At 47.0% G+C, this 14504-nt stretch overlaps 1 protein-coding gene across 1 annotated transcript; it reads left to right on the top strand.

Annotated features, from left to right (window-relative positions):
* The first annotated feature begins 2402 nt into the window (after positions 1-2402).
* thbd (thrombomodulin) lies at positions 2403-12020 on the top strand. The gene has a single exon (XM_078230337.1). It carries the CDS (start codon positions 8154-8156, stop codon positions 9777-9779), a length of 1626 nt encoding a protein of 541 aa, XP_078086463.1. The 5' UTR covers positions 2403-8153; the 3' UTR covers positions 9780-12020.
* Positions 12021-14504: the final 2484 nt, after the last annotated feature.

Here is a 14504-nt window from a genome sequence, read left to right as displayed (position 1 = left end):
CCATTCAGCCCATCAAGTCTGCACCTACCACAATCCCACCCAGGCCTTATTCCTGTAACCGTATATATTTAGAGTCATAGAGGCATAGAGGTTTACAGCATGGAAACAGGCCCTTCGGCCCAACTTGTCCATGCTCCCTTTTTTTTAAAAACCCCTAAGCTAATCCCAATTGTCCACATTTAGCCCATATTCCTCTATACCCATCTTACCCATGTAACTATCTAAGTGTTTTTTAAAAGACAAAATTGTACACGCCTCTACTACTACCTCTCGCAGCTTGTTCCAGACATTCACCCCCTCTGTATGAAAAAATTGCCCTCTGGACACTTTTGTATCTCTCCCCCCTCATCTTAAACCTATGCCCTCTAGTTTTAGACTCTCTGATCTTTGGGAAAAGATATTGACTATCTAGCTGATCTGTGCCTCTCATTACTTTATAGACCTCTATAAGATCACCCCTCAGCCTCCTACGCTCCAGAGAAAAAAGTCCGAGTCTATCCAACCTCTCCTTATAACTCAAACCATCAAGTCCCGGTAGCATCCCAGTAAATCTTTTCTGCACTCTTTCTAATTTAATAATATCCTTTCTATAATAGGGTGACCAGAACTGCACACAGTATTCCAAGTGTGGCCTTACCAATGTCTTGTACAACTTCAACAAGACATCCCAACTCCTGTATTCAATGTTCTGACCGATGAAACCAAGTATGCCGAATGCCTTCTTCACCACTCTGTCCACCTGTGATTCCACTTTCAAGGAGCTATGAGCATGTATCCCTAGATCTCTTTGTTCTGTAACTCTCCCCAATGTCCTACCATTAACTGAGTAAGTCCTGCCCTGGTTCAATCTACCAAAATGCATCACCTCGCATTTGTCTAAATTAAATTCCATCTGCCATTCGTCAGCCCACTGGCCCAATTGATCAAGATCCCGTTGCAGTTGGAGATAATTTTCTTCACTGTCCACTATGCCACCAATCTTGGTGTCATCTGCAAAGTTACTAACCATGCCTCCTATATTCTCATCCAAATCATTAATATAAATGACAAATAACAGTGGACCCAGCACTGATCCCTGAGGCACACCGCTGGTCAGAGGCCTCCAGTTTGAAAAACAACCCTCTACAACCACCCTCTCGCTTCTGTCAAGAAGCCAATTTTGTATCCACTTAGATACCTCATCCTGGATCCCGTGTGATTTAACTTTATGCAACAACCTACCATGCGGTACCTTGTCATGGGCCTTGCTAAAGTCCTGCTAATCCCCCTGACACTAAGGAGCAAATTAGCATTGGCCAATCAACCTAATCCGCACATCTTTGGGAGGAAACCAGAGCACCTGGAGGAAACCCATGCAGACATGGGGAGAATGTGCAAACTCCACACAGACAGTCACCCGAGGCTGGAATTGAACCCGCATGAAAAGATGGGGATGGATTTGGGAGGCGACAGTAGTGTTATGGTTCAGGTCAAAAACTAAAAGGGTTCTATGGAGCCCGCTTGGATCATACGTATTGCATCTTGAATTTGGCTAGGATAAGCATGATATGTTTTGATTTGATTCGATTTGATTTGATTTATTATTGTCACATGTATTAATATACAGTGAAAAGTATTGTTTCTTGCACGCTGTACAGACAAAGCATACTGTTCATAGAGAACGAAACAAGAGAGTGCAGAATGTAGTGTTACAGTCATAGCTGGGGTGTAGAGAAAGATCAACTTGATGCGAGGTAGGTCCATTCAAAAGTCTGATGACAGCAGGGAAGAAATTGTTTTTGAGTCAGTTGGTACGTGACCTCAGACTTTGTATCTTTTTCCTGACGGAAGAAGATGGAAGAGAGAATGTCCGGGGTGCGTGGGGTCCTTAATTATGCTGGCTGCTTTGCCGAGGCAGCGGGAAGTGTAGACAGAGTCAATGGATGGGAGGCTGATCTGCGTGATGGATTGGACTTCATTCATGACTTTTTGTAGTTTCTTGCAGTCTTAGGCGGAGCAGGAGCCATACCAAGCTGTGATACAACCAGAAAGAATGCTTTCTATGGTGTGTCTGTAAAAGTTGGTGAGAGTCATAGTGGACACGCAAAATTTCCTTCGTCTTCTGAGAAAATAGAGGCTTTGGTTGCCTTTCGTAACTATAGTGTCGGCATGAGGGGACCAAAAGAGGTTGTTGGTGGTCTGGACATCTAAAAACGCGAAGCTTTCGACCATTTCTACTTCATGCCTGTTGATGTAGACAGGGGCATGCTCTCCATTACGCTTCCTGAAGTTGATGACAATGTCCTTCGTTTTGTTGACATTGAGGGAGAGATTATTGTTGTCGCACCAGTTCACCAGATGTTTCACTTCAAGTATGATTCAAGTGACCCAGTAGGGTGCTTTTATCAAACAAAGTTTATTTAAGAATACAGTTAACATGTATCGTAAGAAAATTAGCAAGAACTTTTATCAATTACAAACAAGAAACAAACTATCATGATAATGTATAATCCTTAACAAAGATATTAACAATGTTCCAATCAAACCAATCCCATAGACAAAAGACCCGTTTCACAAGTTTGACACAGCATAGACTGATGCTCACATGATACTGGACTTGGGACCTTTGGATGAAGGGCGGCGCGGTAGCGCAGTGGTTAGCACTGCTGCTTCACAGCTCCAGGGTCCTGGGTTTGATTCCCGGCTCGGGTCACTGTCTGTGTGGAGTTTGCGCATTCTCCTCGTGTCTGCGTGGGTTTCCTCCGGGTGCTCCGGTTTCCTCCCACAGTCCAAAGATGTGCGGGTTAGGTTGATTGGCCAGGTTAAAAATTGCCCCTTAGAATCCTGAGATGCGCAGGTTAGGGGGTTTAGTGGGTAAATATGTGGGGGTAGGGCCTGGGTGGGATTGTGGTCGGTGCAGACTCGATGGGCCGAATGGCCTCCTTCTGCACTGTAGGGTTTCTATGATTCTTTCTAAGTCCTCAGTTCTCTGGATTCACTCCGAACAGTTTGAAGACAGAGTAACTTCCCAAAGCACCAGAGAGACTTTGGTCCAGACCCAAAAACAACAGGTTTTCACCCTTCAGGAAAACAAGAGAATTTCCAAAGAAACAAAAACAGGGAGAGAGGGAAAACACTTCTTTTTAGCTTGCTGTCCCTTCTAAAACTAAAACCTCAAACCTGCAGCTCCAAACTGAAACTGAAAATGAGTCCCTGTCACCTCACCTGCCCACAGTTTATTTTTCTCCTCTCAAAAATAATATCATCTAAGGCTGTGAGCATGAATTAAAAAATACTCTTAAAGGTACACGAACATCACAACATGTTCAAAGACTTTAGGGAGGAAAGGGAGATTGGAGATAGGATGGTAGTTTATAGGGATGGTGGAGTCAAGGGTTATTTTTTTGTGAGGAGAATGGTGATGATGGCAGAGTTAATGAAGAGAGGGACAACACTTGAAGAGTTAGAACCACTTTTAAAATGGGCTAACATGGGGACCAGGAGAGGAAGTTGTGGGGGGGGGGGGCGGGGGGGACCATCCTTCCTACCTGAGGAAGGATGTCCTTGCTATAGAGGGAGTACAGCAAAGGTTTACCAGGCTGATTCCTGGGATAGTAGGTCTGTCATATGAGGAGAGACTAAGTTGATTAGGATTATATTCACTGGAGTTCAGAAGAGTGAGAGGGGATCTCATATAAAATTCCGATAGGGTTAGACAGGATAGATTTAGAAAGAATGTTCCCGATGGTGGGGGAGTCCAGAACTAGGGGTCATAGTTTGAGGATAAGGGGTAAACCTTTTAGAACTGAGGTGAGGAGAAATCTTTTCACCCAGAGGATGGTGAATGTGTGGAATTCACTACTGCTGAAGGTAGTTGAGGCCAAAACATTGTCTGATTTCAAGGAGAAATTAGATAGTGCTTGGGCTAAAGGGATCAAGGGATATGGGAGGAAGAGGGATCAGGATGTTGAATTTGATGATCAGCCATGATCAGAATGAATGGCGGAGCAGGCTTGAAAGGCCGAATGGCCTCCTCCTGCTTCTAGTTTCTATGTTTCTATGATCAGCGGTTTTCACAGAGGAGAAGGACCTGGGTGAATGTACTGCGGGCTTGCGGTGGACTGAAAAGATTGAGTATGTGGACTTTAAGAAAGAGGTTGTGCTGGAATCTTTGAATGGCATCAAGATAGATAAGTCACCGGGTCCGGATGGGATGTACCCCAGGTTACTGTGGGAATAGGATCAAGGGAACAGGAAATGGGTCTCAGGGATAAGGTGAGCTGAGAGAGGACATGGAGGAGGAGACAGGAGAGAAACTGGAGAGAGATGCGAGTTCAGGGATAGGGCAGGCCAGGGGACATGAATGAAAGTTTGACCAGGCGGACTAGTGAAAGAGACGGAGAATGCAGAGGTTGCTGATTTCATCTTTGTGGCAAAGAAGTCTCATGAACCTCTTACATTTCATGTTGAAGAAGAAGGGAGAAGGGATTGAGGGGGAGAAAGGGATGCGGAGGGGGCAGGGTGGTTGATTTGCAGGGTGGAAAACAAATTGGGCTATCTTTTGAGATGATCCTGGTACAGTGAGCGGTTGTTCATTGTTTTAGGCTGCACTCCCTTTTTAGTTTACTTAAAAAATATATTTTATTAATGTTTTCTTCACACTTCAGCCCAACGCTCCTGATCTAAGGGCACCCAAGGCGGAGGGGGGACGGGGAAGGCGGAGGACTTCTTTGTGAACCTGCTCCTGGGCCTGGCCAGACTCGCCATCAACAGGTCCAGGCAGCGGGCGACCAAGAGGGTTGCCCAACCTGATTGTCTGCCCCTCTACCGCAGGCACGTTCACAGCTGGGTGTCCCTGGAGAAGGAACATGCAGAATCCACAGGCACTATTGAGGCCTTCCGTGCCCACTGGGCACCGCAGGTTTGCTGTTTTAAGTTTCATTTGTGTTTTTGCCTTGAGGGGGCCACCATTTTTATCTTTTCCTAGAGTTTTATTAAATTGAGTTTAATTTGTTTTTGCGAAAAGGAGTGCTACAGTGAGCAGGTCAGGACCCTATCATGCTTTCAGTGGTTAAATGAGGGGTTAAATCATTCAACTGGAATAGATCTTTTTATTCATTCGTGAGACATGGGCGTCGCTGGCTGGTCAACATTTATTGCTCACCCCTAGTTGCCCCAGGGCAGTGAGAGTCAACCACATTGCTGTGGCTCTGGTGTTATTGGTCAGAACATTGAATACAGGGGTTGGGACGTCTTGTTGAAGTCGTACAATACATTAGTAAGGCCACACTTGAAATACTATGTACAGTTCTGGTCACCCTATTATAGAAAGGATATTATTAAACTGGAAAGAGTGCAGAAAAGATTTACTAGGATGCTACTGGGACTTGATAGTTTGAGTTATAAGGAGAGGCCGGATAGACTGGAGCGTAGAAGGCTGAGGGGTGATTTTATAGCGGTCTATAAAATAAGGAGGGGCACAGATCAGCTAGATTGTCAAAATCTTTTCCCCTAGGTAGGGGAGTCTAAAACTAGAGGGCATAGGTTTAAGGTGATAGGGGAGAGATACAAAAGTGTTCAGAGGGGCAATTTTTTCACACAGAGGGTGGTGAGTGTCTGGAACAAGAGGTAGTAGTAAAGGCGGGTACAATTTTGTCTTTTAAAAAGCATTAGACAGTTACATGGGTAAGATGGGGATAGAATCATAGAATCCTACAGTGCAGAAAGAGGCCATTCAGCCCATCGAGTCTGCACCAACCACAATCCCACCCAGGCCCTATCCACATATCCACCCACTAACCCCTCTAACCTATGCATCCCGGGACACTAAGGGGCAATTTAGAATGACCAATCAACCTAGCCCGCACATTTTTGGACTGTGGGAGGAAACCCACGCAGACACAGGGAGAATGTGCAAATTCCACACCGACAGCGACCTGAGCCAGGATTCGGAGCCAGGTCCCTGGAGCTGTGAAGCAGCAGTGCTAACCACTGTGCTAGCGTGCCGCCGTATAGAAGGATATGGGCCAAATGCGGGCAATTGGGACTAGCTTAGGGGTTTAAAAATAGGTGGCATGGACAAGTTGGGCCGAAGAGCTTGTTTCCACAGTTGTAAAACCTCTATGACTCTATGTCACATGTAGGCCAGACCAGGTAAGGACAGCAGGTTTCCTTCCCTATGGGAACATTAGTGAACCAGATGGCTTTTTTCCAACAATGGTTTCATGGTCAACAACAGATTCTTAATTCCAGATATTTTTTATTGATTTCAAATTCCACCATCTGCTGTGGCGGGATTCAAACCCTGCTGTCCAGAACACAGTCTGAGGAAGGAGTGAAACTGCCTGGAAACATTGCTCTATTCTGCCTCCACAGATGCTGCCAGATCTGCTGAGATTTTCTGTTTGTGTTTCAGATTCCAGCATCCACAGTAATTTGCCTTTACCCCAGAATATTAGCTGAGTTTCAGGATTAATAATATAATTAATTAATAATATTAACAATGGGCCATCGCCTCCCGGTTGCATCTGAAAGTCAAACTGATGAAACGGGAATATCTTGGTAACGCGGAACAAGGGTTGTTTTTGAAATATTTTTTTTAAAAGTGCTGACAAAGTAACAACAGCGACACCACACTCCAGCCTTGGGAACTTTTCAGGAAACAAGAGGAGAGACATTGTCTACGAGCCAGCACTTTGTAACTTCTTGACTTTTCAATTCTTAACATTTCAGCGCTGATTCGGAGACATTGCAATTGCGACACTTACAGGAGTATTGCTAAGGGTAACAATGTCGACCACGATCCAAGTGGGGGAATGAACCCTCTTACAAATAAATGATCAAATAAATACAAATAAATCAACTTGCAAATATATTTCAGGATGTTTGTTACTCAGTGTTAGGACTGAATGGTCTTTAGGTGAAGGGGTTTGCCTCGGAAATGCAACCACGAAATGTTTTGTTTTGTAAAAGTTTGCAAAGACTTATTTTGCCCTGTAATTGTTTTGTCAGAATCACTGTGTTGTGTATCTCCCAGTCAACTGTTTTATCTTCCTCCATCTATACAACACTGTTCCCTGCTGGGTAAGTGATGGTCACTGACTTTAATCTTACCATCTGGGGCTTATAAACTTCGTTTAATTAAACTGATACTGCCGATCACTGACTTGATACATTCAAGCCTTCCAAAATGATCCCAACCGCATCAGGGAAAACAGACAGATTGGAGGGGGTCGGTGGGAGGGTTATTGTTTTGTTTTCGCCCAGAACTTAAAAAGTTTTCACGTAACTTTTGTCCTGTGTGTGTGAGAGAAAGAGACGGCGGTTCGGTGAGCGGAAAAAGCAATTAATAATTTTTTTTGTTAGGACAACTTTGCGTTTGCTTGTCCAAATTTTAAACCCGGTCAAAGCTTTCAGCTCAAGTCTGCTGTTTGAGAGGGCAGGGAATTCAGGGAGGTTTTGGTTCTGAACGAAAGGAGTGCGGAAAATCCACCACTTTAAGTCGAGAGAAAGTTTTGCAAAAGAATGTTCTCCTCCGGCTGCGGAGTGGGATGGGGGGAGGTGGCGGTGGAACAACAAGATATGCACACACACACATACCACAGCAATAAAATTGGACAGGAGGAGGACATTTGGACAGAGAGATTTGGGGAGTTAAAACACAAAAGTTGACAGTCCAGTGGGTCCGTTCTGCTAGTTTTGGTTTAGAAAATAAAACGGGCTTGAAAGTTTTCGGTGTGGTCAGGGGTGTGGGGCAGGACGGGGGGGTGGTTTACAGAAATTTGGCACAGGGACGGTGGTTACTCAAATCACTTACATCACACACACACACACTGAACTTCCTTCCGCCTCCCTATCCATTTAAATCTGGGCAAATTGCGGGGTGTGGGTTCAGGACAGTCTGGAAAAGACTTTGGGAAGGTCTTAGTGAAACTCGAGAAGGCTGAACTTTGTGAGACCGAGAGAGAGAAAGACAGTCAGAAAGAGAGAGAAAGTCAGAGAGAGAAAGACAGAGACAGAGAAAGTGATAGAGTCAGAGAGTCAGAGAAAGACAGAGACAGAGAAAGTGACAGAGTCAGGAGAAAGAGACAGAGAAAGACAGAGAGAGTCAGAGAGAGAGAGAGAGAGAGACAGAGAAGGGGACAGAGAGAAAGTCAGAGAGAAAGGGAGAGAGAATGAGAGGGGATATACTGCTACTCTGCTTGTGTCTGAGTACCCTGCTGTCTCTGGGACTCTCTGAGAGTAAGAGCCGGCATCAGGAGCTGGAGGAGACGACCCCCACTGTCTGTGTGTCCACCGTGTGTTACAGCCTGCAGAGACAGTCCAGGAAGTTTAACATGGCTCGGAATATGTGCAAGAACGGCGGAGGAGACGCGATGACCATCACCTCCACCGTGGCCGCAGACGCCCTCTCTATGCTGTTGCCCAGCGGGACCCCCACCGCTGGGACACAAAACTTCTGGATCGGCCTCCAGCTCCACCAGAGATCCTGCCCCCAGAACGACAGCCTGCTGTGGGGCTATCGCTGGCTGGACGACAAGACCGGCGGCGACTATGCCAAGTGGACGGCGGTGCCGACAAGCTGCGGACCCCGCTGCGTGACCGTGTCCGCCGGCAGCCGGGCTTGGACAGACCGAGCGTGCAACGTGAAGGCGGACGGGGTGCTGTGCGAGTACCGGTACGCGGGCAGCTGCGGGGTGCTGCGCGCCGGAGAGGGCACGGTCACCTACGCCACCCCCTTCGGAGTTAATAGTAGCCAACTCAGCGAGCTGCCGCCGGGCACCGTGGCCTGGGCGGAGCCCTGGGAGATCCGATTCCAGTGCACCAACCTTACCTGGACCTGGCAGCCCCTGGACCCCCCCACCGGCCCCTGGTCCTGCAGGCTGGAGAACGGAGGGTGCCAGCACAACTGCCAGGAGGAGCCGGCAGGCACCCCGCGGTGCAGCTGCAGGCCCGGCTACCAGTTGCGACAGGATGGGCGCGGCTGCCAAGTCTTCGACCCGTGCCAGGATGGCTACAGGCTGGACAATGATAGCAAGATCTGCGTGGATGTGGACGAATGCCAGGTGAAACTATGCGACCAACTGTGCATCAACAGCCCAGGCAGCTACAGCTGCGACTGTCAACCAGGCTACCAGCTGGGCAGTGACAACAAGTGCCAGGATATTAATGAGTGCACGTTTGAAAAATGTGAACACAGATGCTCCAACACGATTGGGAGTTTTAGTTGTAGCTGTTACAATTATTACCAACCCGACCCTGAAGATTTTACAAAATGTGTGGTCTCCTGTGACACTGACCCTTGCGATGCCAGGTGTGTGGGAGACGATTGTAACTGCCCCACAGGTTACATCATTAACGATGCAACTCACATGTGCTTCGATATAGATGAGTGTGAATCCAACCCTTGCGACGAGGAATGCACCAACACCTTTGGCAGCTACAAGTGTGACTGCAAAGAAGGGTTTGAGCTGCAGGAGGACGGGACCAGCTGTGAGGCCGCGGGTTCAGGGGACGGCCAGGAGCTGGTGACCCAGGCCCCTGTCCCCGCCAGCAGCACCCCAACTGGCGGGCACTCCAGCCAGGCCGGGCTCTCCCTGGGGGTGGTGCTGGGCAGCATTTTCGCAGTGGCCGTCCTGACGCTGGTGTTCGCCGGCCTCGGGCACCACCTGCTCACCAAGCGGGGCAAGTGGAGGACACCGCACGGCGCCTACAAGCCTGCCGAGCTGAAGCAGGATGTCACCCTCGACCAGGTCACTTCAGGGTGCCAGTCGGAGGAGAAGTCTAGCGTGCCCACCTGAGGGGTGACTCTGCACTGCCGGTGGGAACAAACTACAGCAACAAAAAGATGACTCTGCATAGGGGAGAAAGAAACCATTATAACAAGATATTACAAATAATTCCAATTTACAACCACCATCCTGGCGAACATTCCTCAGTGGCCTCCCGTTATATTCCTCCAGCGATATTTAAACCCCCAAAAGGCCAACCCCATTACAAATTTGGAACAGGAGGAGACCACTCAGCCCCTTCCTGCCTCATGGGGCGGGGGGGGCTTGAGCAGCCTGTGGGAAGTCAGCTTGCTGCTGAAACTGCATTTGGATATACACTGTCTCCTCCCAGCTGACTGCTTATGGGGCAGGCCGGACAATCAGAGCCTACAATGGAGGAGGAGCCGCTGGGACTGAGATCCGTTTGCAGTGATTGTGGCAAAACGAAAGTGTTGCTGAGATGCTTTAGCCTCCTTTTGGAGTGCGCTGGATATGTGAGACTGACGTTCTGTAAATGTAAAGAAGCTTTTCCTCACTCTGTGTTTGCCAAGTCCACAGATGGCCAGGTGACGTGAAAGCCAGCCAGGCAATATTGATTTTAATGTTTCAGAGATGTGTTAAAAATTATAGAGTTAAATACAATAACTATCTCTCCTGGTGCACCCGCTCACTGCCTGGTGCTCCTGCTTCCCCCTCTGTGCTCCTGCTCTCCCTCTTCTCTTGCTCCCTGTGCTCCTGCTCTCTCCATGCTTCTCCTGTCTCCTTATCCCACACTCCAGTGTTTTCTGCTCTTCACACACCTCTGCTGCCCATACAGCGTAAATCCCCATTTGTCCCTCTGTTCCCTGCACCCCGAATGATTTCCCTTTGTCCTGTTCTGCACTGAAAAGCAGGTATTGATGTTTGTAAGTTAAATACATGTTTTCCAAAGCAAAAATATGAAAACACTCTGTACATGCAGCATTTCAGTATTATGAGTGTGAGGGTAGTATTGTGATTTAAATGAGGAGGTCTGTGATTACAAATCCATTATTAGTCCATTTGAAAATGGGTCTTCCAACCAAAAAACATTGCTTTTATCAAGATTAGGAGGCGGCACAGTGGTTAGCACTGCTGCCTCACAGTGCCAGGGACCTGGGTTCAATTCCAGCCTCGGGTGACTGTCCGTGTGGAGTGTGCAGTTCTCCCTCTGTCTGCGTGGGTTTTCCCTGGGTGCTCCAGTTTCCTCCCACACTCCAAAGGTGTGGGGGTTGGCCGTGCTAACTTGCTCCTTAGTGTCTGGGGGATTAGCAGGGTAAATATGTGGGGCTACGGGGATAGGGCCTGGGTGGGAGTGTTGTCAGTGCAGGCACGATGGGTTGAATGGCCTCCTTTTGCACTGCAGGGATTCTCAGAAATTTTCCAACCTTAAGAGAAAATGCTGGAAAATCTCAGCAGGTCTGGCAGCATCTGTATGGAGAGAAAAGAGCTGACGTTTCAAGTCCAGATGACCCTTTGTCAAAGGGAAAAAGGCATAGAAAGTGGGAGATATTTATCGAAGCTAAAAGGCATAGAAAATGGAAGATATTTAAATCTCAGCAGGTTATCTGCTGAGGGGCGGCACGGTGGCTTAGTTAGCACTGCTGCTTCACAGCGCCAGGGACCCGGGTTTGATTCCCAGCTCGGGTCACTGTCTGTGTGGAGTTTGCACGTTCTCACCGTGTCTGCGTGGGTTTCTCTGGGTGCTCCGGTTTCCTCCCACATTCTGAAAGACGTGCTGGTCAGGTACATTGACCCGAACAGGTGCCGGACTGTGACGACTAGAGGAATTTCACAGTAACTTCATTGCAGTGTTAATGTAAGCCTTACTTGTGACGAATAAATAAACTTTACTTTGCCAGATCTGCTGAGATTTTCCAGCATTTACTCTTTTAGTTTCAGATTCCAGCATCCGCAGTAATTTGCTTTTATACTTTCCAATCTTGTCCATTATAGATTTGTTTGTGAGCTTGGCACCCAGAATGAGTGGTGATTATTGTGTCCATCTGAAATTGCATTAGATCAGAACTCAGTCACTAGTTCAGCCTTCTCAGTAAATTGAAGAATAATTTGTATGGCTGGATGTTTTCCCAGTGACTCTTGCACATTCTTGAAGGGATTAGAAATGTGAGAACTTGTACATTTATATTTATTACAGTTTTAAAAAATATCTGTATAATCATTTTTAAATTTTTATTCACATCTGTATTACTTTGTAAAATAAAAACTCAAGATGTCTCTTTTTGCACTGAATTATATTGCATTCTTTGTTTTTTGAAATTGTTTATAAAGCAAGTATCCTGACTTTCCATTTGTAGAATCTGGATTTGACAGTATTTCCGGAACTAGAGACAAAGCGTCAAATCTTAAGTTACTTGGAGTTCTGCCAAGCTTCCCAACATGTAGGCCATCTGGATTAAATATTATATTGACATCCATGTTGGTAAAGAAGGCCAGTGATCTCCAGTGAGCCCGTGGACCAGATAACACAAGAAATACGAATGAGAAAATCAAAACCCTAAAAGGAATATCAAGATTTAGTGAGTGGGATGCCAAATTCTTGGGTACGGTGGCACAATGCTGCCTCACAGCGCCAGGGACCCGGGTTCAATTCCGGCCTCAGATAACTGTACGGAGTTTGCACATTCTCCCCGTGTCTGTGTGGGTTTCCTCCAGGTGCTCCAGTTTCCTCTCACAGTCCGAAAGACGTGCTGGTTAGGTGCATCGGCCATGCTAAATTCTCCCTCAGTGTACCCGAAGTGCCGGAGTGTGACGACGAGGGGTTTTCATAGTAACTTCATTGCAGTGTTCATAGAATAGAAACCCTACAGTGCAGAAGGAGGCCATTCGGCCCACCGAGTCCGCACCGACCACAATCCCACCCAGGCCCTACCCCCACACATTTACCCGCTAATCCCTCTAACCTACCCATCCCAGGACTCTAAGGGGCAATTTATAACCTGGCCAATCAACCTAACCTGCACATCTTTGGACTGTGGGAGGAAACCGGAGCACCCGGAGGAAACCCACACAGACACGAGGAGAATGTGCAAACTCCACACAGACAGTGACCCGAGCCGGGAATTGAACCCGGGACCCTGGAGCTGTGAAGCAGCAGTGCTAAACACTGTGCTACCGTGCCGCCCCATGTTAATGCAAGCCCACTTGTGACACTAATAAATAAACTTTAAAACTTGTTGAAAAGGAGACAATGACAAATATGTGATTGTGGACAGCATGGGTGACACAGCGGTTAGCACTACTGCCTCACAGCGCCAGAGACCCGGGTTCGATTCCTGGCTTGGATCACTGTGTGGAATCTGCACATTCTCCCCATGTCAGCTTCCTCCCACAATCCAAAGATGTGCAGGTGAGGTGGATTGGCCATGCTAAATTGTTCCTTGGTGTCCAAAGATGTGTAGGTTAGGTAGATTGGCCATGCTAAATTGTTCCTTAGAATCCCAAGATGTGCAGGTTAGGTGGATTGGCCATGGAAAATGTGAGGGGTTACAGGGATAGGGTGGAGGAGAGGACTTGGGTAAGATGTTCTTTTGGAGAATCAGTGCAGACTCGATAGGCTGAATGGCCTCTTCTGCACTGTAGGGATTGTATGAAAACTTCTGTTGTTCTGAGCGAGGTTAATGAAAGAGCTGTGTTGATGTAGTGCCTTTCTCGACCTCAGGATGTTCCACATTCCAGCCAGCGCAGAACTTTAAAAGCGTAGGCACTGTTAGCATGTAAGACACAGAACAGCTGATTTGTACACGGCAAGCTCTGATTAACATCAATGAGATAATAACCACATACAGTAAGTCCTCACTTAAGGTTGCAGTTGGGTTTCTGAAAAAACGCAACTTTAAATGAAACGACTTTAAGTGAATTGTAGGGATCGATGTTAAAGTTGAAGTTGGGTTCCTCAGACATTTCCTACCTGAAAAGACCCAACATACAGGTTTAAGCACTGCACTGCATATGTACGTTCCTAGCTGAAATAACTTGCAATACAAAATAAATCAGTGAACAAAAACATCAAACGTTTTAAACTAACATCCTGTATATTCCGAAATACCTACATTCATAAATGGAATAGCCTTCAGAATAAAAAATCTAAAAATATTGGAGAAATACAAAGAAATCGAAGAGTCCCAGAGAAGTCTCAGGATTTAAGCGTGACCTCAGAACAGGAAGGTGAGTGGGTTGTGGTGGTGGGAAAGTGGGGAGGGGGGAGGAGGAACAGCTCAAGAAGACTCAAGGGTGGAAACAGACATCGGGGACTTTAAGAGGAAGAACAGACGTTGGGAATGGGAGCTGAGGGATAAAAGGGCTTCAGCATGAAGGCAAGGGCAGGAGTGAGGATGGACAGCAAGGGTGGGGACAAGGCTAGAAGCAAGAGGAAGAAAGGTTACAGCACTGAGGGCAAGAACTGGAGCAGGAACAGGGTGGAGAGCAGTAGGGAGAGGCAGTGGTGTAGTGGTATTGTCACTGGACTGGTAATCCAGAGACCCAGGGTAATACTCTGGGGACCTGGGTTTGAATCCCACCATGGCAGATGGTGAAATTAACAATCTAATGCTGACCATGAAACTCTTGCCAATTGTTGTAAAAACCCATCTGGGTTCATTAATGTCCTTTGAGAAGTAAATTTGAGTACCTTGATTCCATCAGAGCCGTAGAATCCCTATAGTGCGGAAGGAGGTCATTCGGCCCATCGAGTCTGCACTGACTCTCCAAAAGAGT

This window comes from Mustelus asterias, chromosome 15, assembly GCF_964213995.1.
Source record: "Mustelus asterias chromosome 15, sMusAst1.hap1.1, whole genome shotgun sequence".
NCBI classification, from domain to species: domain Eukaryota; kingdom Metazoa; phylum Chordata; class Chondrichthyes; order Carcharhiniformes; family Triakidae; genus Mustelus; species Mustelus asterias.
This window is presented reverse-complemented; position numbering and strand designations above follow the sequence as displayed.

Coding starts and splice junctions, on each gene's coding strand:
- thbd (XM_078230337.1), top strand. CDS start 8,154: ATGAGAGGGGATATACTGCTACTCTGCTTGTGTCTGAGTACCCTGCTG.